Source organism: Rattus rattus, chromosome 2, assembly GCF_011064425.1.
Source record: "Rattus rattus isolate New Zealand chromosome 2, Rrattus_CSIRO_v1, whole genome shotgun sequence".
Lineage (NCBI taxonomy): Eukaryota > Metazoa > Chordata > Mammalia > Rodentia > Muridae > Rattus > Rattus rattus.
The window spans coordinates 99,729,684-99,751,731 of NC_046155.1; the positions used below are offsets into that span (position 1 = coordinate 99,729,684).

The 22,048-nt window shown below is 51.7% G+C and overlaps 1 protein-coding gene across 2 annotated transcripts in view; it reads left to right on the forward strand.

Moving 5' to 3' along the window:
* The first annotated feature begins 532 nt into the window (after nucleotides 1–532).
* Pde2a (phosphodiesterase 2A) overlaps nucleotides 533–22,048 on the forward strand; it is a 91,908-nt gene continuing 70,392 nt past the window's right edge. The window contains exon 1 of one of the 2 annotated variants that reach the window (XM_032893084.1): nucleotides 533–828. In XM_032893084.1, the coding sequence (XP_032748975.1) occupies nucleotides 758–828 (71 nt within the window). In that variant the 5' untranslated portion in view covers nucleotides 533–757. The remainder of the gene's footprint in view (nucleotides 829–22,048) is intronic. The other variant, XM_032893085.1, reaches the window with a different exon arrangement.

Below are 22,048 nucleotides of genomic sequence, written 5' to 3' on the forward strand. Positions count from 1 at the left end.
TACCCACAACTCCTAGTAGTTCAGGCATCAGCTCCCACAGTGGGAAACAGTCACTGAAGGTAGGCTCTGTGACAAGGCTGGTCTGCTATGTGACAGACAGCTCACACTGGTATGCACCCTAGGACATGACACAAAGACAGCCAGAGTGCCTAGAAGGGATGACAGCTAGTTCTGCACGAGGCTTTGCCGTCCCAGATTCAGAAGACAATGGTGTGTTCCCACCCTGAGGGACTACTTTGTGGTGGGGCCCCAGCGAGTCTGGGTTATATTCTCCTGTCCCTGGGGCCCCCAGCTCCATCCCTGTTCTCACAGCTGTGTTTCTGCACCCCTTTCTGGTCTCTATTTCTCTCTGAGGTGCAGCCATCTCTTCCTGTGCTTCTCTCCGTGTCTGTGTATCTCTCAGTCTCTACCTCTGTGTGTCTTTTCCCTCCTCCCTCCTCTCCCTCTCTGTCTGGGCCTCTCTCTGTTCCTCCTCCTCCACGCTCCCTCCCCCTTCTGCATTATCAGACTTGCTCGAGCCTCCTCCCAGAGCCAGCCTAGCAGCAGAGGCAGTAGCAGCCGGAGAGGCAGGCAGAGCAGCCCAGGAGGCAGCAGAGCTGGATCGGGTGTTGAGTACAGGCAGAGTCAAGAACAGCCATAGCTCTTGGTTCCTATGCCTGCTGGGAGTGCCCCAGCCAGAACTCCGAGCAGTGGGAGCAAGGGGGGACAGGGCGAGGTGCCACCTTAGTCTGGCCGGGGAGGCAGATGATGAGGAGTGATGGGGCAGGCATGCGGCCACTCCATCCTCTGCAGGAGCCAGCAGTACCCGGCAGCGCGACCGGCTGAGCCGTGAGTAATAGCAAGGGGGTCTGGGGGCTGGATAAGCAGCAGCTAGAGATACCACAGACAAGGTCCGGGGAGTGAGTCCCTCGAGGAATTGGGGTTGACATGAAGCTCAGCCACATGGGAGGTTTGATCCTGCTGGGGACAGCTGCAGGACAGCAACCTAGTTAGGGGGTCTCTGTGTAGGGGAGGGGTGCCTGGCATCCATCCAGGAGGTGATGAAGCTGGGGTCCTAAAGAAGGGCTCATGGCTGGGGGATGGGTGGTGAGAAGCCTGAACTATCCTTAGGGTGGGGTGAGGAGTTTGGCCAAGGAGTTTCTAGGAGCTCTGGTGGCTGAGAGGGGTGGTTGAGCACCCTGGAGAAGGACAATCTTTGCCAGGAGTGTGTGTGGAGGGGTATAGGGTGTGTGTATAAGAGAATAAGGATACACATGTAAGTGAGAGTGATGCCGGAACAAGAGAGTGTCAGGGGCAAACATTCCATGGAATCAGGTATTAAGGGATTGGGATATTACTTTGTGCAACTTTCATCTCAAAGCATCTGTCCCAGGATAGTGTAGTGAGAGCCACGGGGTGCCAGCTTTGTTCAGGAGCTGCATGTGTGGATGAAGGAGCCACTGTAAGAAGTTCCAAGGTGGCAAGCAGGTGATGGTGGTGGTGGTGGTGGTGGTGGTGGTGGTGGTGGTGGTGTGTGTGTGTGCGCGCACGTGCGTGTGCATGCACGAGTGCGTACATACATACACCTGTGGAATATAAGGGACATCATGGGTGTAGGGGTCTTGAGAGTTCTGCGGTCCCTGGGATTGGATGTGAAGAGACTGCATGGGTTTGTGAGGATCAGTGTGTGGTTGTGGGAGGCTACCGCCCGTGTCTGAGTGAGTGCAGGCTGCCGTGCGTAGGAGGAGGTATGCACGCCAGGTCACTTGCATACTGCCCTGCATGCTAATGTGTGTGCCCTGTCACAGCGACGCAGTATGCATGGTTTGTGCTTGCTTGGGTGTGCATTCACAGTTGTGTGTTATTAGTGCTCGAATAACTCCTTTTTATGTATGTGTAGGTGGATCTGTGTGTTCGCCTAAGTGTTCTGGTGTGGGAGTGTGTGTACGTCTTGGTCTTTGTGTAACCAATGTACATGCGTGTGCCTATTGGTGCCCATTTATGTGTGTGGGTTTCTTTTCTTTTGTGGTTGAATACACAGTTGGGACGCTTTGGCCTGCCCAGGGAGGGAGGAGGTGGCTGAATGTGTGACCACCTCTGTGAGCCCAGGACAATTCATTCTATACCCTGTGGAGAGATGCAGAAAGAAATAGGCAATAATACCCATGTCCTCTGGGGCCCCTAAGCTGCACAGACACAAAATAGCTCAAGAATAACGAAGCAATAAAGAGCAGCACAAGCTAACAGGTGGTGCATCCTGGGAACGGCTTACACAGAAGCTGTGAGGTGGGAATGGGCGGAAGAGCGGGGGGGGGGGCTGTAGAGATGTGTGGTAGGTAGCAGCTGCTGGCTGGGCAGGAGCCACACCTTGCAGAACTTTGAACTCCAGATCCCTTGGGCTTTGTATGGAGGTCCCAGGGGAACCTTGGAGAGTTTTCTGCAGGAGAGGGATATGAATATTTGGGCAGAGAAAGGATGGGATTATGTTTGTGTTAGAAACCTGCTTCAGTGACACTGTCAAGGTTGCTCAGAGCGCTGGGCCCAGAAAAGGAGAGTAGGGGACAGACCAGGTCAAGGGGCAATGAGGTCTGGGACCAAGTCGGACGTGTCAGCAAGGGGCAGATAGAGTAGAACTTTCTGCAGTGTATCTTCAGGCAGAGAGAGAGAGAGAGAGAAAGAGAGAGAGAGAGAGAGAGAGAGAGAGAGAGAGAGAGAGAGGAGAGAGAGAGATCCTAGCTGAGGTGCATAGTGGCAGAGTTACCTTTTGCTAGCCTCCCCTGACTGCCAGACTAGGGCAGGCTTATCCTCAGCCTGGTCCTCAGCAGCAGACCCGTCCTCTCCTTTGGGCTCTTGGGCTGCTGTGGGTCAGCTCACTGGGCGTTAGCTGCCCATGTTCTCTGCAGCTCCAATCCCAGCTCCCCCTACCCACCAAGCAGCTCCTGCCACTTTTCCTGCTTCCCACTCCAGCTCTTGTCCCCAGAGACTGCTGATGGCTTGTCTGGGATCAAGCCAAATGGTGATGGGGGGGGGATGTACTCCCATCAGTGCTCCTCTCCGTCTTAATGGACTGGAGTCTCATTCTCAGCTATACTGCTGCCAGCCCTGCATTTCCCTGCCTTCTGCTGCCTGGGCCTTTAAAATATAACCCCTTGGCTCCTTCGCTCACTTACTCATTCATTACTTCATTCATTTGTTCATCAACAGAGCCTCCCTGGAGCCTGCTTAGTACCCATGACCTGGTCATTAGACACACTGTCCCAGTCTTCACACTCAAAGTATGCTCGATATGAAAGAGACAGGGACGGAAACTGAGACCACACAGTGTCACAGGGCCGTGTGGAAAAGATTCTGAAGAAGAGAAGTTTCGCTGGGCCCTGAAGGATGCTCCCAGGCAAGGAGTGGAAGACACAACATGAAAAGACAGGAGGGTATGGACATTTCAGTGTAGTCAAGGTATAGAAAGAACCCATGCTAGGAGCCAGAAAGGAAAGAGGTAGGCAGGGCCAAAGGGGCCAGCGTTTGTAGGGTCTCTAATGTCACCCCAGGAGTGTGGTCCTTGTGTCAGGAAGCAGAGATGGGGAAAGGTTTCTGGATAGCTTGCCTCTGCTAGGAAGCCCTCATAGATAGCCTCCTCTCTCTAACCCCATAACCCACCCTGCAGTTTTGATTCTCTCACGGGACAGGGTTGATAATGTGACTCAAACACAGCCCTGTGATGTCTCCTGTACTTGAGTCTTTACCCACACAACCAAGGAGTTCCTCAATGGCTGCCCCGTCTTCCCACCCTACTCTACAAGGTTTCCTCTCCAAATCTTGGATGTCAGAGCCATCCCGTGGCCGTTGCTCTGTCCAGCTCAAAGACACTCACTCTTTTCTGCTTGGGTAGCCCATTCCTTGAAAGCAACCCAAGGCTGTTTGCTCCACGTACGTGGCTTGGCTTTCTCTCCTTTCTCCATGCTAGGTCATTGTCCTTATCTTTTTTTTTTTTTTTTTCTTTTTTTCGAAGCTGGGGACCAAACTCAGGGCCTTGCGCTTGCTAGGCAAGCGCTCTACCACTGAGCTAAATCCCCAACCCCATTGTCCTTATCTTAAGCTGTTGCATGCAGGGGTATACATGGTCTAGGCCCTCCTAGCAGCTTTCCAGGCAGAATGAGGGAAACGAACAGCATCTAGTGAAAATACGTAGTGAGCTGAGTTGGGGCAGGGGCGGGAGGGCTGACTTCTTTAGAAATCATGATACAGAAGCAAACCTGTCCTGAAGGGGAATGAAGGTAGATTATAAGAACTTTCCACCACCACAGAGGGCTGTGGAATCGGCTGGCTGGGTGGCTGGAGGAGAAAGTGTCCCAGGATGGGAAAGAGCTGGAGGCTCTTTATTCATCCTTCATCCGCCCACAGGTGACCAACATCAGCCAGGGATGGGGAGATGGGATTCAGTGATGGAGGCTCATCCATTCGTTCAGCAGCCCTTCCGGGTGCTGCTGCCCTGCTGAGTATCTCATTCCTAAAGAACATGGATGGAGACAGTGAGGCGATGGAGGAAGGAGCCGCCTTCCTTCCTGTGCCTGGGCCACTGGTGCAGCCTTCGAAGGAAGAGTCACTTCTAGCCAAGTTGAGAGCACACAATGTGCAAAGGCCAGGCAGGGCTGGCATGGCTTTGCTTATGCCAGGACTAGCAGAGTTCAGAGTGGCTTAAGTTTGAAGTGTATGCTGGGAGGGAAGCACTGAAAAAGGAGCAAGGAATCAAGGATAGACTATAGGTAGCACTTCCAGACAAGAAGGTGTCTCTGACAGCTCGGACATGTCAACAGTCTTGTAACATTTTTGGTTGCTTCTAGTGCCCCTGCTCAGGGCCTGCTGAAGGACGCCATACTGGCTGAGAATGTTTCAGTGAAATAAGCAGAGACCTTGCAAATGAGGGCAAGGCAGTATTTGAAGAATGGGAGCCCTTCCAGAAAGTAGCATGCAAATGAATGCAAAACAATATTCAAATCAGCGCGTTGAGCTTGGCAGCTTAGGCACGGAGGACAAGACAGCCCCTGCTTCCTTGCTAGCCTCCTGCTCCCTCTGTCCCAGGCCCAGGCAGCCAGGATGGCAGCCTCTGCTGCTCCAAGTGTCCTGGCTTGTCTGACCCACAGACTATGGCCTCCAGGGTGGGGACCACGAGCTCCCTGTCAGTACCTCAGTCCTCTTGGGATGTCGATATATTTAGTAACGGGGATCTTTTCACACGTTTATCTCTCATTGTTCAGCTGCCCGCTCCCTGGGAAAGGCCAGTTCACTAGTGATGTGACCCACTTCTTGAGGTCCCTGAAGTGATAGTCTCCCTGCCCTTTCTAAGGCAGCTAGAGCTTGGTGCTACAGAAGGAGTCGGTGTCTGACATCTGGGAGGACTTCCCACTGGTGTTGCTGAGATGAATGAACCTTGGGACTTCTGGGGTGTTCCTCCTGGTTCAGAAGAAGGTTTGAAGATGGGGGGAGGGGGAGAGGTGGCAAACAGATATAGGTTCTTCCCGGAGCCACATGGCCCTGGGAAAGTTGTTCCACTTCACTCTGAACCTTGAACAAGAAGTGTGCAGTGGCAATAAGCAAGCCTTCTGTCCTCGCAGGATAGTTGTGAGGAATCTGGAAGCACAGAGCGTAGCGCTAGGGATCCAGTGAGTGCTCATGTAGAGGCTAACTGCTGTCACTGTAGAACACCCACAGTCACCTACACTTTTAGACCACGGCTAGGAGCCCAGAGAGTGTCAGTGTGTGGGAAGGACAGGAGGTGGTGGGTGTGGTGAGTGAGAAGTACAGATGCTCTGTGGGTAGAAGGAGGTGTCTGGTGGACATATGACCACTTTTCTAGGCTGCACCTGCCTGGCCTGAGATCAACCCCCAGAGGGTACAGTGGAAGAAAGAACTCACCAAGGAATGGGTTAAACTCGTGGCCACACCCACAGCAGCTTGAGTCATTCTGGGAATTGTAGTTTGCTGTGAGTTTGCAGTAAGTACACTCGGTCTAGCCTCTTTCCAGCCAAATCTACACTCTGCCACTGAGGCTGGTAGTAGGCAAGCCTTAGGAGGGTAGGGGCTGGGGGCTGGGGGCTGGGAGGGCTCATAGATGAAGCAGCCCTGACCCTTTCTCTGCTCCCCGCCTGCTGTGTGCTTGAGTTTGGAGCAGGATCAAAAGATTAAGTCATAATGAGAACTCTTCCACATGCACAGGGAAGTTTGCAGCTGCCTGAGCCCGATCTCCACAGCTATGATCTTCTTTAATCCCCTCCACAAACCCAAGAGGCTGCTGTTTTCTGCATGAGGGAGCAGAGGATTCAAGAAGGGACTGACTTGCCCACTGGGATGAGTGGGGCCAGGCTCAGAGCACAGGGAGCTTAGGCCCCAAAGCGCCTGCTCTTTCCATGATGTATTGGTCCAGATGACAAAGCCCCAACCTTGAGGAACAGGAAAGATATGGGCGATTCAAGTTGGGCACGAGGCATCTTCATAGAGGAACAAGAGCTGCCGGGGCAATGAAAGCAAGAGCTACATTCTGCGGGATATAAGGCCAAGGGGAAGGGGAGAGCTAGCCCAGGCCTAAAGACCCGATCTCAAGCTGAGAGAACTCTCATCCTAAGGGCTTGGAGTGAGGGTCAGACATGGTCACCATGGGACTTTGGAAAGGTTGACCTTGAAGCTTGGGGAGCACTGGTTGACGTGGACAGGCCAACGGTTGTCTAAAACTCGAATCCATCCCTGAAGCACCTGGCACTTGGGTTCTCTGCCTCTTCTTTTTGCTGTCCAGGCTGGAGGTTGGTACTGTAAAACGGAGCTGTGCTGTAAAGTCACACAAGCCCAGCAGGGGTCGCTACATAGTCCATTCCGGCCCCCAATCTTGGATGTTGGAAGAACCAGGAGGGAAGAGTGAGTAAGGAGCTTAGCTGGTGAAGAGAGGGTAACACAGTGCTGCACACCTCTTTTGAGCCCCATCGCAAAGGCGTACATAGTGGGGAGTGAGGATGGAGAGCAGTTGAGACCTCAGTAGCAGGGACAGACATACTGGAGGAGCTAAGAGAGAAGAGGTTTCCACCTCACAGTTCAGGGACTAACTGGGAAATAGACTCAGGATCACCTTGCACTTAGCTTTAGTTTTATTTTACTTTTTTTATTTTATATTGTTTGAAATTTGTCTGATGCTGAAACGCAGAATAATACTAGTTGATGTGTGGTATGTGTGTGTGTTTGCACCTGAGTGTGATCTTCCAGTCTTAGGCATGTGTATACTGGTCAGAGAGGGGGAGAATGTGTGGACTCGTGTTTGTGAAAAAAGTGTGTATATGTTCGTATGTGTGTGCTTGTGTGTTCATTCTTATATCTGAGTCTTGGTGGATAGCTGTGCATGCAAGGGTGGCTTGTGTGCATGTGTGTGCATGTGTAGAGTGTTATGTGTTCTAGTGGCACTGTGGGTAACTGTGTTTGCCAGTGCATGCATGTGAAGGGCCTCAGGCCTGTACTACTGACTCAGTAAGGCCTCACTGAGGTCTGGCCCTATCACCCTCCCTCTTGGGTCCTGCCTGCCTGAGGGTAGAGAGGGCTGTGAGAAAGAAGTTCGGCTTCAGTGGTAGTCAGGCTACTCAGCACATGGGGTCTGAGTGCCCTCAGGGGACCCTGCCATTTTCAGTCCACGAAGTCCTTAAGGAATGGTCTCATTGTCTCATGTTCAGGTTGGGTGGCTGCAATCTTTGGCCATTGGTCAAGAAGCTAGATGTGGCTGGGGAGGGGAGATTGCATCCACCCAGGATGACCACACCTTCTTGATGTTCACAGGGCTCCCAGCCCAGTCCTTTTATATAGAAGCAACTTTCAAAGCCCGGAGAAGAGCAGCGAAATCATGCAATGAGATCAGGGAGAGAGACAGGGCTTGGAGTGGAGAGAAGGGTGTGTCTGGCCCGGAAGGCCTCTCCCTCAGCCCCTTAGGCAGTTGGGGCACCCTGAGGAGATCCAAGGCTGAGCTTGTGCCCCCCCTCCACCTGGGTGTCTCCACTCCTCTTGGACTCTGGCTTTGAAGTTTCTACCAGAGCTTCTGCACGCAGCGAGATGCCTTCCGGGGGCTTGTGAAGTTTGTCATCCCACAGAACACTGGCACTCCATGAGATTTCAGTGATAGGTGTGTGTGTGTTTGGGGGAGGGCTCCTTTTAAAGCCTCAGTTGTGTCATTTTGAGCAGAGCCTTTAAGCTTCTCCCGTTCTGACATTGAAGGGTTCCCTACAATCTCTCCATGAGCTCTAGGTGCTAAGATAATGCTGGGCTATGTATGAGGTCCAGAAAGTCAGCTCCACACCAGGGCAGGAAGCAGGACAGAGTGGGGCTGCATGTGGGTTTCACCTGACAAGCATTTTTTGCAAACTAAAGCGAACTTCCAGCCGTAGCTGTGTGGAGGGACCACAGGAAGCTATGTGGAGAAGTGGGGCTCTCCTGCGCTCCTTGGCAGCTGTGCTAGTTAGTGCAAGGATGGGAGGTCACTTGGCCTGATGGCTGACGTGGAGAAAACCGTCCCTGGCACTAGAGAGAATTCTGTCTTCCTGAGCTTTGGAACTAGAAGCCCCAGTGTCCTCTATCTGAGCTCATCCGACTCCCATCTTCCACGGGGCAGTCTTGGAACAGAGAGAAGGAGGGTAGTATGGGGGTGACAGGTTCTGGCTAGAAAGAACTGGGGTAGGAGCGGTGAGGAGCAGGCAGAAGTAGCAATGCCCTTACCGTGTCTGAGAACTCAGAGTTGCTTTAAAGCTCTGAGTGGCAGCCCAAGTGGAGAGAAGAAATGTTTTTGCAGTTTTTTCTTTATTTACTTTAAACATTTAGTTTATGTGCATTTTATTTTATCTTTGCCTTTTGAGACAGGGTCTCATTGTAGCTCAGGGGAGCCTGGAACTTACTATGTAGCCAGGATAGCCTTGCGCTCTTGGTCTCTTTGCCTCTCCCCGGAGTGCTGGGATTTCCAGCATGCAACTCCACAGCCTGAAGAAGGAAGGGGTGTCTCCAGAGTGTCCTTTATAAAATCTTATTGTTTAATCACCTCAACAAGTCTTCAAGGAGCCAGTACCACCGTGTAGAGAGCTACCCAAATGTGTCTCCAGCAGTTTCCCATAGGCTGTGCGTGCAGAGGCGGGGCTTCCTTTGGAACGCCCAGACTGGCAGTGGGAAGGCCGAGGGCTAGAGGAACACTGGACCCAAAAGCCAGAGTCCAGGCCAGGAGAAGGGGCTGTCAGTGCCAGTGTGGCCACCACCACCTGACAATAGGAGTGGGGTGCCGAGGGGCCAACAGCCGAGCCCTCTCCCTTTCCATTCTCTGCTCTCCTGCAGCAGCCAGTCTATATTCCAGAACTCATCTGGAAGTGGGGTGTGTGTGTGGGGTGTGTGTATGTGTGCATGTGTGTGTGTGGTGTGCATGTGTGTTGTGTGTGTGTGTGTATGTGTGTGCATGTGTGTGTGTATGTGTGTGTATGTGTGTGTGTGTGTGTGGTGTGTGGGTATGTGTGTGTGGGTGGGTGTGTGGTGTGTGTGTGTTTGTTGGTGTGTGTGTGTGGTGTGCATGTGTGTGTGTTGTGTGTTGTGTGTGTGTGTATGTGGTAAGTGTGTATGTGTGTGTGTATGTGGTGTGTGGGATGTATGTGTGCCTGTGTTGTGTTGTGTGGTATGCATGTGCGTGTGTGTGTGCATGTGTGCATGTGTGTGTGTGTGTGGTGTGTGTGGCATGGGATGTGGTGCCTGTGCGTGATAAGCCGAGATGAAGCAACCACTAGAGGCCAGCCTCCCAGCAGGAAAGGATTGCTTGAATCTGAAAGGACAAATGGATGATAGGAAGACAAAGTCCAGAGAGGGTAGAGGCTAGCCCACAGTCACACACCTGGTCGATCCTCAGAGTTAATACTAAAGCCAGGTCTAGCCTTCAAGCATCTGACTTTGGTCTGGTGGGTGCTTCCTGAGGGCACCCACATGCACATGTGTGTTGCTGTTAGCCTGGGAATGTCTTCCTGCCCTGCCTGCGGCTCCTCCTATCTGTGTATCATTCGTGTAGGGGGTGCTGCTAAGGAGCGTCCTTAGGGTCACCACAGGCTCTGTACTCTACTGTGCTGCCTACTCAGGCCTTTCAGCCATCTTTGATGATGCTCAGTGTGCTCTACCCATATTCATCGCCCAGCCATGGAGATAAGGGCTTCAGTGGGGTCAGGTTACAGTTACTCTGGGCTTAGGCAGATTAAGTAGTCAGAGAGGGGATGCTGGGTTGACGCAGATGAGAGGTCCCCAGAGGGGTGGCTGAAGACTAAGTTGCCCTGATAGGTCAGAGGGGTCAGCTCTACCCTGGCTCACTGACCTGAGTGTGGTCATTTCTCTGTGATGCTCTGGATCCTCCTTCAGGGACAGCTCTCTCTTCTCCAGGCTGTCTGCAGGGACAGCCTTCCCTGCCTCCTGCTGTCTGCAGGGACAGCCAGCCCTTCCTGCTTCATGCTGCCTGTGCTTCACACTCTCAGGACACCCATCAATTTTACCCAGAGGTCACTCACCATCTCTTTCCCCCAGAGAGCAAAGTTGGGCCACTGCTCCTCATGTCCTGGTTATATTTGTGACCTGAGCAACACCAAGTCCACACCAAGTTCTCTCTTAAAGAGCTTCCTCCTGCCTGAGGCTTCTATCCTTATTGCTGTCCTGAGCCCTGGCTCTGGGCCTTCTTGGGAGATGAGTCAGTGAGGGTGGCTCTCTCGTGATGCCGAAGGGTTAGGGACTCTGGCCCAGCCACCTCATCACTGCCACACGCCAGCGGGAACGTTTCCAGCTTCCAGTGGGCCTTGAGCCTTGACTCATTATCAGGGATAATTAGCTACCTTCAGCCCCGCTCAGTGTGTGATCATCATTAGGTGCTACCGTGGGCAGCTGGGTCCTTTAGCTGCAACACCTCCCGCTCAGCTGCTCCCCTGATTCCAGCTGCCTGACCTGATGAATTAGGTGTCATGGCCGCAAACACACAAGTCACCGAGAATCTAGGCTTAGGGACACAAACACCAACACAGGTTCTGAAAGAGAAACAGACTCAAAAGATTCGTATCTCCCTACACAAAGAAGCTCACAGCCCAGGAAGAGGCACCATGCGCATCACTGGGGTTTGGTGTGGACACAGCGTTACCAAAGTCAGACCCAAGCTCTGTTTGGGTCTGTTTCCATTTTAGGGGAAAAATCCTCCCTTGATGATCCCTGCCTTTTACTCTGATCTCAGTGTCTCCTCTTTCAGGGGACTTCCCAGACCCCAACACACTATCCAGGTATCGATATAGATGATATATACATATATATTGATATCAGTATATATGCGTTGATACAGATTTAGGGTTGATCAGTCATAGCACTCTGACCAGTTATGTGTCTGCATCGACAGCTTCTCACTGTAAAAATAAGCTTCTCTGGTCAAAGTTGAGAGCAGCATAAATCTATAGATATAAAAATAAATATTTAGAAGGCACTTTGACAATATCCCCATTTAACAAAGCAAGCGTAGTGAGCTATTCCCCATGGCTTATAACCTCCACAGCCATGGTGTGCTGGATAAGTTTATACAGTGCCAGGCGTGAACGCTTTACTGTAGAGCAGGCCTCAAATCCAATCAGAAAGCAGCTGTTTACCTGGCAACACTCACGCAGTAATGCACCAGTGGCCACATCTTGCCTGGTAGGTTAGTGTTGTATCACCCAGGGTCCAGGGTGGAGTTAACTATGGACGGCTTCTCTCCTTCACTGTCCTGATACAGTAGCCTGTCTAATGGATACATTCTGGTGCTATAAGAGCTGGCCAGCAGGGAGAAAGTCTCCCAGTCTATTTTAGGTTAATTTCTTTATGTCCCGCAACCAAAATGTGTGGAGTCCTTGGCAATAAGATCTTAACACCCAGTTAAGATAGGCAACCAAGAGCAATGGCGATAGCCTATGATGTTCTGGGGGCTTCTGGGGACTCCCCGACCGATAAATCAAAGCTGGGTACCCCATGCCTGGCACTGACATTTTATCTTAATTATTACTGTCTCCAGGGGACAGCATTGTTCAGAGTTGGGTACCTCGTCTCAAAGGCCCCCTCCTTTTGAGACAGACTCCTACTATGTAGCCCTGACCAGTCTGGAAGTAGCTATGTAGACACGGGTGGCTTTGTACGCACAGAGATCTGCCTGCCTCTGCCTCCTGAGTGCTGGTGTTGAAGGCATGCGACATCATGACTGATTTCCAGCTCTCCTTAAAAAGCATAGAGGGAGGAGAGATGGTTCCGCAGTCAAGAACACTCGCTGCTCTTGAAGCGGACCTGGGTTGTTCCCCGGGTCATGCTGACCTACAGTCATCTGTAATTCCAGTTCCAGGGGAGCCCTTATCTCTTTAGGCCTCTGTGGGCATCCGGCAGGCACACAGTGCACATTCATACATGCAAGCAAAACAGGCACGTGTACATAAAATAAAAAAGTTCCAAAATTATATATTTTAATTAATTCGGACAGTACTGGTTTCTGTCGTGCTTTTTCATATGTCTTTAGGTTTACTTAGCCTAACCCCACCTCCTCCTCCCCCCCATTACCCCATGACATAGTCATTTAAACCTTTAGTCCTCAGTGTGCCCCTCTTCAGTATGAAGTGTGTTCTTTGAACCCCCTCCCTCCACGAAGGCCTATTCCCCACTTATGGTCCCTGGCTTGCTAGGACCCTTTTTGTGTCCCCCATCATCCTTGGAGGCATTATTAACTATTTCTCACACAGCTTTTGTCAAATCTGGGATGAGGGATTTTGGTTTTTTTGTTCTCCTATATCCAGTGAGATTGTGACGGTGGGTGTGAATGGGCCATTAAACCAAGAAACTGGACAGAGGCTAATGTGAAGGGTGATGAGTCACCAACAGCATGGGTGGGGGGACCTACTGCTGCCTCCTTCTCTCAGACACTGTGGTTTATGTTTTTCCCAGGCTCGCTGGCTAACCCAGTTCCCTCCTTCTCCAAGCTGACTTTACCTCTCACCAACTCCTATACATGCTCTTTTATGTGGAGTGTACCTGGGCTGTCCTCTCTCTCCCCTGCTCTCCTCCCCCTGCTCTCCTCCCCCTGCTCTCCTCTCCTCTGCTCTTCTCTCCTCTCCCCTGCTGTCCTCCCCCCTACTCTCCTCCCCCCTGCTCTCTTACCTCCTGCTCTCCTCTCCCCTGCTCTCCTCCCCCCTGTTCTCCTCCCCCCTGCTCTCCTACCTCCTGCTCTCCTCTCTCCCTCCCCTGCTCTCCTCTCTCCCTCCCCTGCTCTCCTCTCTCCCTCCCCTGCTCTCCTCTCTCCCTCCCCTGCTCTCCTCTCTCCCTCCCCTGCTCTCCTCTCTCCCTCCCCTGCTCTTCTCTCCCCTGCTGTTTTCTCCCCTGCTGTCCTCCCCTGCTCTCCTCTCCCTTGCTCTCCTCCCCCGCTGTTCCCCCTCCCCCTGCTCTCTCCCCACCCCTGCTCTCTCTCTCCCTCCCCCTGCTCTCCTCTCCCTTCTGTTTTCTCCCCTGCTCTCCTCCCCTGCTGTCCTCTCCTCTCCTCCATCTCCCCTTCTGTCTCCTCCTCCTCTCCCATCTCCTTCTCTTTTCCCTTCCCCTCACCATTTACTCATGTTTTTCCTTTTTTTTTTTTGTTTTTTGTTTTTTGTTTTATTTGTGGTTTGGGTCAGAGTCTTTCAATATAGCCCAGGCTAGCCTTGAACTCTCAGTTCTTTCTCCGCCTCCTCTGGCTCTGGGATTACAGGTAGGAGTCACCACATTCAGCTGTTGCTTCTACTTCTAAGCGCTCTTTAGTCAAGCCATGGGCTCAGACGGCATGGCTTCCACATACGGCTTCCTAAGCCATGCAATTTAGAGCTATCAGGGGAAGCAGTGGGGGGTGCTTATGAATGAAAGCCTGTCACATCCCAGTGGCAGGACCTGCGAGCCCTGCCACCTTTGTTCCTGAATCTGTGGGTGGGCATGATCTTGGCACCCACCTCATTAGGGCTGCTGTGGGGATGGAGTGAGACCGAGTGTACAATGCTCCTGGCACGCACTGGGCTCTCTCAGGGGCTGTGGGGAGTGGGAAACGAGCTAATGAGACTAAGGATGTGCAGGTGCACACCAGAGGTGCCTATTGACACCTTGCTAATTGGCACTGAGCAAACCAAACATCTGTACCATGAGCACCTACTAAGCACACACAATTGCTACTCAGATCCTCCTGAGTCTCAGCACAGCTGTTCCTGCCGTGAGGGCCTGTAGGGTGGATGGACTTCTCTTTTTAAATGTTTAAAAGTATGTGTTTTATTGAGGTATAACTTACATATAGTAAAACCGCTAATCAAAGAGTATAATTAGTTTTAATAAATCTGTAGTCGTATAATCACCTTGAAATTAAGAAAGGCATTTTAAAAATGATTTATTTTTATTTAATGTGTATGAGTGTTTGCCTGCACATTGTAAGTGCACCACATATGTGCCTGGCACCTGCAGAGGTCAAATGGCAGTTGTGAGTCCCATGGAACTGGAATTATAGGTGGTTGTGAGCCACTGTGTAGGAAATGGGAACCAAACACAGGTCCTTTGCAAGATCAGTAAGCACTTTTACTTACAGGGCCATCTTGTCATCTTAGCATCCTCCTCAGAATGATCTCTTAGACCCTTTGTAGTGAATCGTGTGTGTGTGTGTGTGGGTCTATGTGTTCCTTTATCTCTCTGTGTATGCCCAGAAGTGTGTGTTTGTGTATATGTGTATGCATATCTCTCTGTGTGTATCTGTGTCTGTGTGTCTAGATGCATCTGCATATGTGGTGTGTCTGTGTGTGCATGTCTGTGTGTGCCTGTATATGTTCTCTCTCTCTCTCTCTCTCTCTCTCTCTCTCTCTCTCTCTCTCTCTCTGTGTGTGTGTGTGTGTGTGTGTGTGTAGACTGGGGTAGGACTGTGAGAAGTGCTGGGTTTTTCTTGCACTGACATCTTGGTCACATATAGTAAGACTGTCCTGTATGTGCTGGGTGGTGCTACGGAACTGGTCACCCTCTCTGGGCCTTAATGTCTGCCATTGCCAAGGTGACAGGGCAGCCACTATAAAGGATACTTAAGATGTGGCTCATGATGACAAACCTTGGATATGAAACTGAAGTCGTGTCCTCAGAAGGGCATAGATTGGGGAATAGGGAGTATAGGGTCTGCACTTCCACAAATCTGCTTCTCCAGGTGTTATTTGGGGGCCCTAATGGCCATATATGGGCCCAGATTAGAACAGAGACCTGACCAAGATAACTTCACTCTCCCCACCAGGGGCCACCAATCCCATTTTTGGATTACAAATTCCCTGAAAAGAAGGGGGCCACTCTTGTTCCCCAGTTCTAGAACCAAATATTAAAGCAATTATGTAACTAGCAATAAATTACTTAAAGTAGTGACTCACTCAGCTTAATTAGAGCAAGAGCAGGGAGGGATTAAGGTATTTTTAGAGCACACACCTCACTCCCTCATGCTGGGTAGGGTGAGGCCTCTGTGCAAGGTAGATTAAGGACTAGGAGGCACGGAAGCACCCCCAGCTGATGAAAGCTGATCTCCCATCCTGCTGAGTCCCTAACAAAGTCAGAGCGGCAGCAGGAGGCATTCTGATCAAATTGGAGCATCCTTCGCTGTGGGCTGTTGACTACAGGGCAGGGAGGGTAGAATGTAAACTTTGATGGACAGGGACTATGTCTGTGATCCCCTCTCTACTTAGGAGGCAGACATATTTTGAGTTTAAGAGTTACCTTTGATGGTCAGTAGCTCTGTGACCTTGGGTTAGCTCCCTTGTCACCCCAGTATTTTCCTGTCCCACTGTGAAATGGACATACATTTTCTACTTGGCTTGTGTGCACGTCATAAGGCCAGTACATGTCAGTGAGGGTGTGTGTGTGTGTGTGTGTGTGTGTGTGTGTGTGTGTGTGTGTAAACATGTGCATGAGAGGAGAGAGAGAGGGGAGAGAGAGAGAGAGAGAGAGAGAGAGAGAGAGAGAGAGAGAGAGACCAGTGTTGACTCCATCAGATCTAAGCTCCCAAAGGGTAGAATCAGATGTTTTGTTACTACTGTATTCTGAACTTCATTATAGGACTGTACATCCTAGGTGCCCAATAAAAGCCTTGTGTGACTGCAATCTAGTCTTGTACCCATTCTTCTGTTCCAAATAGATTCTTTCTCCCAAGGCTTATTTTATTGATTTACATTATTATTGCGTGCATGTGGAGGGAGGGGAGGGCAGGTGCACCATAGTGGGTATGTATAGGTTAGATGGTAACTTTGTAGCATTGGTTCTGTCTTCTATCTTTTAGGGAGGTTCCAAGGATCAAACTCAGGTCATAGTGCTTGAGCAGCAAGTACCTTTACCTGCCAAGCCATCTCCTGGCCCCTTCCTGAAGTTTGATGGATGTAAAAATAGAGGGCATTCGAGGTACCTGATGTGTGGGAGTCTGGCTTTGCCTCTCGGGGCTGAGAACTGATGGGTTCCCGTAAGGAAAGGTGGGGTTCCAGTGAGTGCAGGCTAGGAGGGTTCAGCACCACGGACAGCTCCCATCTCGGGGCTGCCACTGGTGGCCCCCACAGTATTTGTGAAGGGATGGTCTTCCTATTGCAATTGCCACCATTCAGGATAGAAAGAAGAACCCCAGTCCAGTACCCCGCAATAGGGTATTAGACTTTCTCAAACTTAAGAGATGTGAGAGTGAAGTAGGTCATATGGAGGGCCTGCGGGTTGGGGTGGGGTGTGGATAAAGATTGACCAGGAGGATTCAGGCTTCTGTAATGGGTAATAATTCTGACCCTGCATGTCCTATGAACTAAATGAGTAACCCTTAGAGATCATCCATTGGTATCTGGGATACCAGACATATGGCCGTCTCCTGTCTTCCGTTCTTCAGCCCCAGTGGCATACTGAGTACATCTCCTCTGCCTTATGATTGTCTAGGTACCCACCCACAGAGGCCAGGGCAGCAGTATTTTCCACCACCAGCTCTACTGAATTAAGTTAAACTGGGCTGGAAACGCAGTGGATGCTACAGTAGACCTGAGCATCTCACTTGGATCGCAGAGGGTGAGAGGAGGGCACAGCTGGACTGGGTGGAGTTTAGTTCATACCCTCTTCAAAGCCCAGTAGTTCTGATGGGCTCTGACCAGAACTCCTCTCACCTTGCTGGCCTTGAAGAGCCCAGGTGATGAATTTGTGATGACAGCAAGCAGCATCACTATGACGACTGTATACTGGTCTTAGCCTCCATTGGTGCAGGGGCAGATGCCAAAGACCCCGTTGGACCCCCAGGCCTTTGCATTTTGTACTTGACAGGGATTAGAGCCTGGTGAAGAGCAGAGGAGGGGGTGAGGGTCTAGGCCAGAGCCTGGGGATTTGTGAGAGTACAGGAAGGTCATGAGAGCCAGAGGCATCGTTGGCACAGTTACATCTCAGCTCTTTTTTCATTTCTTCCTCACCTACCTTATTCTCTTCCTTCTACTTTCTTTGAGCCCCATGCCCTGACCTTTTCTGCATCCTGGGGAACTGAGTGAGATGGAGGGACAGGCACATCCTGTCTGAGAGCCCTGGTGTGCGGTAGGCCAGAGGAGGCTCTAGTTTTAACTGTGCCAGCAACCTTGCTGGGAAAGGGGTACTTCTGGCCCCTCTTAAGTGAGGATGGCTTCTGAGGGGAAAGCCAAGATCCAGAGGAGAAACATGGAGGGATAGGGAGCAGCCTGAAGGCAGGGTGTAGAGTAGAGAGCAAGAGGGAGTCTACCTGTGCAGGAGGGAGGTGGCGAGGGGTATCCAGTTTATAGCACGGAAGGGGATTGTAGAGGATTTTGTTGTTGTTTGTTTGACTTTTAAATGGGAGGGCTTATTTTAGAGATGGAAAATAATTCCCAGAGGCAGAATGTGACTTGTCCAAGCTTGCTTAGGTTACTAGCAATAGAAGAAACCTTCGGGCTCTGCTAGGTTCCAGCGAGGAGCTTTTGTCCCGGTCTTGCCAGCCAGTATCTTCCCAGGTAACTGTTACCTCCTCAGGCATGACAAGGGCCATAGGTCACTTTGCTCTTGGTTTGAATGAAATTTGCATGGGTTAGTTCTGTGCTGAGGACTATTCCTGCCTATGTCAGCCCACTGGCAGCTGCACGGCATCGGAGGCAACGTCTGGAAATCAGAGCATTTGACAATGGTCAGGAAAGGATGAGGGCCAGAAATGGATTCAAATTGGGTATGGTGTGGTGGTGCATGTTTTTGTCTCAACACTTGGGAAGCAGAAGCAGGAGGATCTTTGTGAATTTGAGGCTGGCCTGGTCTATGTAGGGAGTTCCAAAATAGGCAGGGCTACACAGAGAAACCCTGTCTCAAAACAAACAACAAAAACACCCAAAACTGCACTTTGGGCCTTTGGGCTCCCTGCTCAGGACCTATTCTCTCTCTTCATCCTACCCTACCCCAGGGACCTTTGACTAAACTGGTCACTTGTAGGAGATAAAGGTGTCCCTGTACCCCTTACCATCTCCTTAGGACTTTTTCTGGACCCTAGCCTGGTATTGAGTCAAAGAAAGTAAAGAAAGAGTCCTTTGGCCCCATTTTCCTGATGAAGAAACTGAGGTCTCAAGGTAACAGTGACTCTTTCAGGGTTGCAGCATGGCAGGGACGGGGCTGGGTTTGGTTGCCTTGCCCTAGCTCGTCTACACTCCCCCCCATCTTAAAAGCTCTCTTTCCTCTTCCCCATCCTGCTGTGTAGCATTACTGGGCCTGCCAGCCTTGATGGATGGCCCCACAACTCAGCCTCCCTCCCATGCCTCTCCGGATGCTGGGCTGTGAGCCTCCTAATCACCGGTCCTGCCTGGTGGCTGCCGAGCCATTCATCTCCGAGAGCCTTGTTTAGCGCAGGTATTTTGTTTTTCAGGGGATGCGCAGCAAGTTCTCCTTTGTAGCTGAGCCCCAGTTTAGGGGGCCCGGTAGTTAAGGAACATTTCCTACACCTCTGCTAGTGTATCCTCTTAAGGCCGCCTACACACGCATGCCAGCCCACAGATACAGTTGCACCAATAAAAGCTTTTGTGTATCAAAACTATTCTACGGAAAACACTGTGGCTGAACTTCACATGTGCTGTCTTCTTCATCTCCAGCTGTTTGATGTTATTGTTAACCTTTCTGTATAGATAAGGAAGCCAGGCTCAGACAGGGCAAGGTGGTACGGATAGCACACACAATGTAGGAAATGGAGGGGGCAGGATTCGAACCTAGACCTGCACTGCTCATGTCTCGTGTTCACAATTCCTGCTCTATCAACTTGCATGTGTACACACGTACATGTGCCTATGTGAACGTGATGTGCCCCATTGGCTCTCGCAGCATCCGTCCACCTAGTCCAGACGCCAGGGCAATGGCAGTGTTAGGCTGTAGAGAATGAAGCTCAGTGCTCATTATTCAAAGGCTGACCCTAGGCTCCCACTCTGGCTGTGACACTGACTGGAGAGGAGGGAGGGACCTTCATGGAAGAGGCTACCTCCAAGGCAGCAGAAGAGGAGGCTGGGAGACAGATCAATCATCCCTTTGGCATCACCTTCCAGGAACTGGGGCCCAGGGGAGGATGGCGCCAAGGGTCGATTTTCTGGATTGTGGCCCAGACCCAGTGTATAGTGTGTCGGGTAAAGCTGGCCCACCTTCCACTACCAGCCTGCACCGCCCGCTGCTCCCCCATGCACCCTCACTACAGAAGGGAGAAACAACCTCTCAGTTCCCAGGAATCCTTGGAACTTGCTTCTCCACAGATCACTCTGCCTCAAGGGCAGTTTGGGGGAAAGTAGTTAGGTGGGAGGCCATGGAGACTGCCTGGATGTGGTAACTATGGGAGTGGGAGCCACGGGGAGATGGGCCAGCACAGACAGTGACCTCCAGGGACCTCTGTGGGTAACTTAATGAAATGATAAATGTCAAGTGTTCCACACCACAGGGCACATAGTAGGCACTTAATTAGTCTTTTTTCTTGGTCCTCCTCCAAGAGCCTGAAAACAGAGAGGCAGATGAGGTATATGGGTGCCTCTGAGTGCACTAGGCTCCCAGGACAGGCTATCAGTGCCTCACAGTGCTAATTAGAGAAACAATTAACCCGGGAAAGGCTAGCATCTTATAGGGTCTAGCTAATTACTGTCACACAATGGAGGAGTAGTGGCCCCAGGCAGGGCTTGATCTTCCAAGGCTACTCCACACCCCTGCTGGGAGGCACTGAAAGCAGACCAGGGTTGCCCCCTTTCTGAGCTGTTTCTCCCTCCCATGACTGCCCAGGCCCTTCCACTCACACTGGCTTTAGAAGACTAGGGTTTAAGACCAGGCTCAGTGCCTGCTGGCTACTGAGAAGGTTAAGGCTGACGGCTTCCCTCTAGGGGATCAGTCTCCTGTACCTAGACCCCAGGCACAAGGAGGGTTAGATGAGATGCTGCGTGCCAGGCACCTGCCCCTTCCCTGACCCCTGGAGGCCAAGCTGCTCTGCTTTCCCCACCATCGCCTGAGGTGGGCAGCTGGGTGTGTTTCTCTACTAGCCACCTGCCTTGTCCTCAGTCCCCAGTGCGTTCCCAGTGCCCTGGAGAAGTTTGTTGTGGAGAAGGCGGCAGGGAGCCTCCAGGGCAACAGGTCTGCATCCATCTCAGCTATGTCACCTTGTTCAGCCTGTCGGGAGACAATGGAGTGCGCTGACAGAGCTGGGTGGGGAGTTTTGTTTTCCGAAGGCCTATACTGATCTGCTTTGCTTTGCTCTGCTCCGACTGGGATAGGACAGACAAAGGCCCCTGATCAGTGACTTTGCTGAGAGTTTGTGTCTAGGGGGAGATGATAGTGAAGGGGCAGAGAGAGGCTGTGTCTATGTGTTATGTGACGGACGGGCAGATGGAAGAGGAAAAACCCAGGGCTGGGGCCAGCTCAGGACGCTGGTGGCCTCAGTGCCCTTGTCCTCATATTTCTGCCATCTTGTTCCCACTGTCGTCTGCTCCGCCTCCCAGTCTGGTCCTCTCTGGCGGGCTTACCCCTTCTGTCCCCTGTTCTCTCTTCCTTTATTACTGTCACTATATTGCCTCCTGCTTCTGGCTTATCTCCTGTCACAAACCCATCCATCTCTGTCACTCCTCAGAGACTCTCCCTCATTCTTTGGCACCCGGGCCCAGAGCTAGGCGTAGGGTCTCTGCGAGAGCTGGTGCCTCTCCAGCACTGGCCTCTGGCTCTGCCTCTGTGTCTGGCCGGCTCATCTGCTCCTACCCCCTCACACTGTCTTCTTGATTGTGCCTCTTGCCTTTTAGTCTCTGGATTCCCTTTGTCTAGCTCCACGTGTTTCTCAGCTCTAATCTTCAGGACTTGACCTCTTTGCCTCCTTCCTCTCTGTACAAGCCCTGCACAGTAGCGGGTCCAAGCCTCCAGCCTGAGAGTGGATGCAGTCTGCTCTCTTGCTGGCTGCCTCCAAAGCCCCCGACAATGCCCTCCGCCCCACATCATGCCTTGTTGCTAGGCCTTGGGCTGGCAGCACCTGGCTTCCATAGCGACGGGTGCTTAGAAACGGAACACCACATCTCCTGGTCCCAGTACGGGAGTCTGCTGATCGAGTGACTTTGGATCAATCAGGGAACGTGGCTGCTTGCAGGGCAGAAAGCAAGAGAAGAAAGGATCGTGGTCTTTGCCTCCTAGAGCCTGGAGACAACTGGGGTAGGAAGAGGAGGCTACCAGAGGGAGGCCCCTATCTCTCCCCCCGGAGCCAGACTGCTGTAAGGAACAATGTCTTGGGGAACTGGAGGCAGCGCGTTGTTCCACCATTAGACGGCGATCTCAATCTCAGCAGTTGTGAAATGGCACGGATATCACAAGATGAACGGAGGGTGGGGATGGACCCTGCCGTTCCCTTTCCTCCCTGTTTAACTGACAGAGAAGAATAAAGGTCCCCAGGCATGGGAGATGGTACAAAGAGGGAAGGCTGGAGAGCCTCACATGCAGAGGGATCAAAAAGGACCAAAAGCCGTATCTGGAGATGGCTCTGCTGTAGGAATAACACAAAGGAGGGACTCGGTCTCCTGGT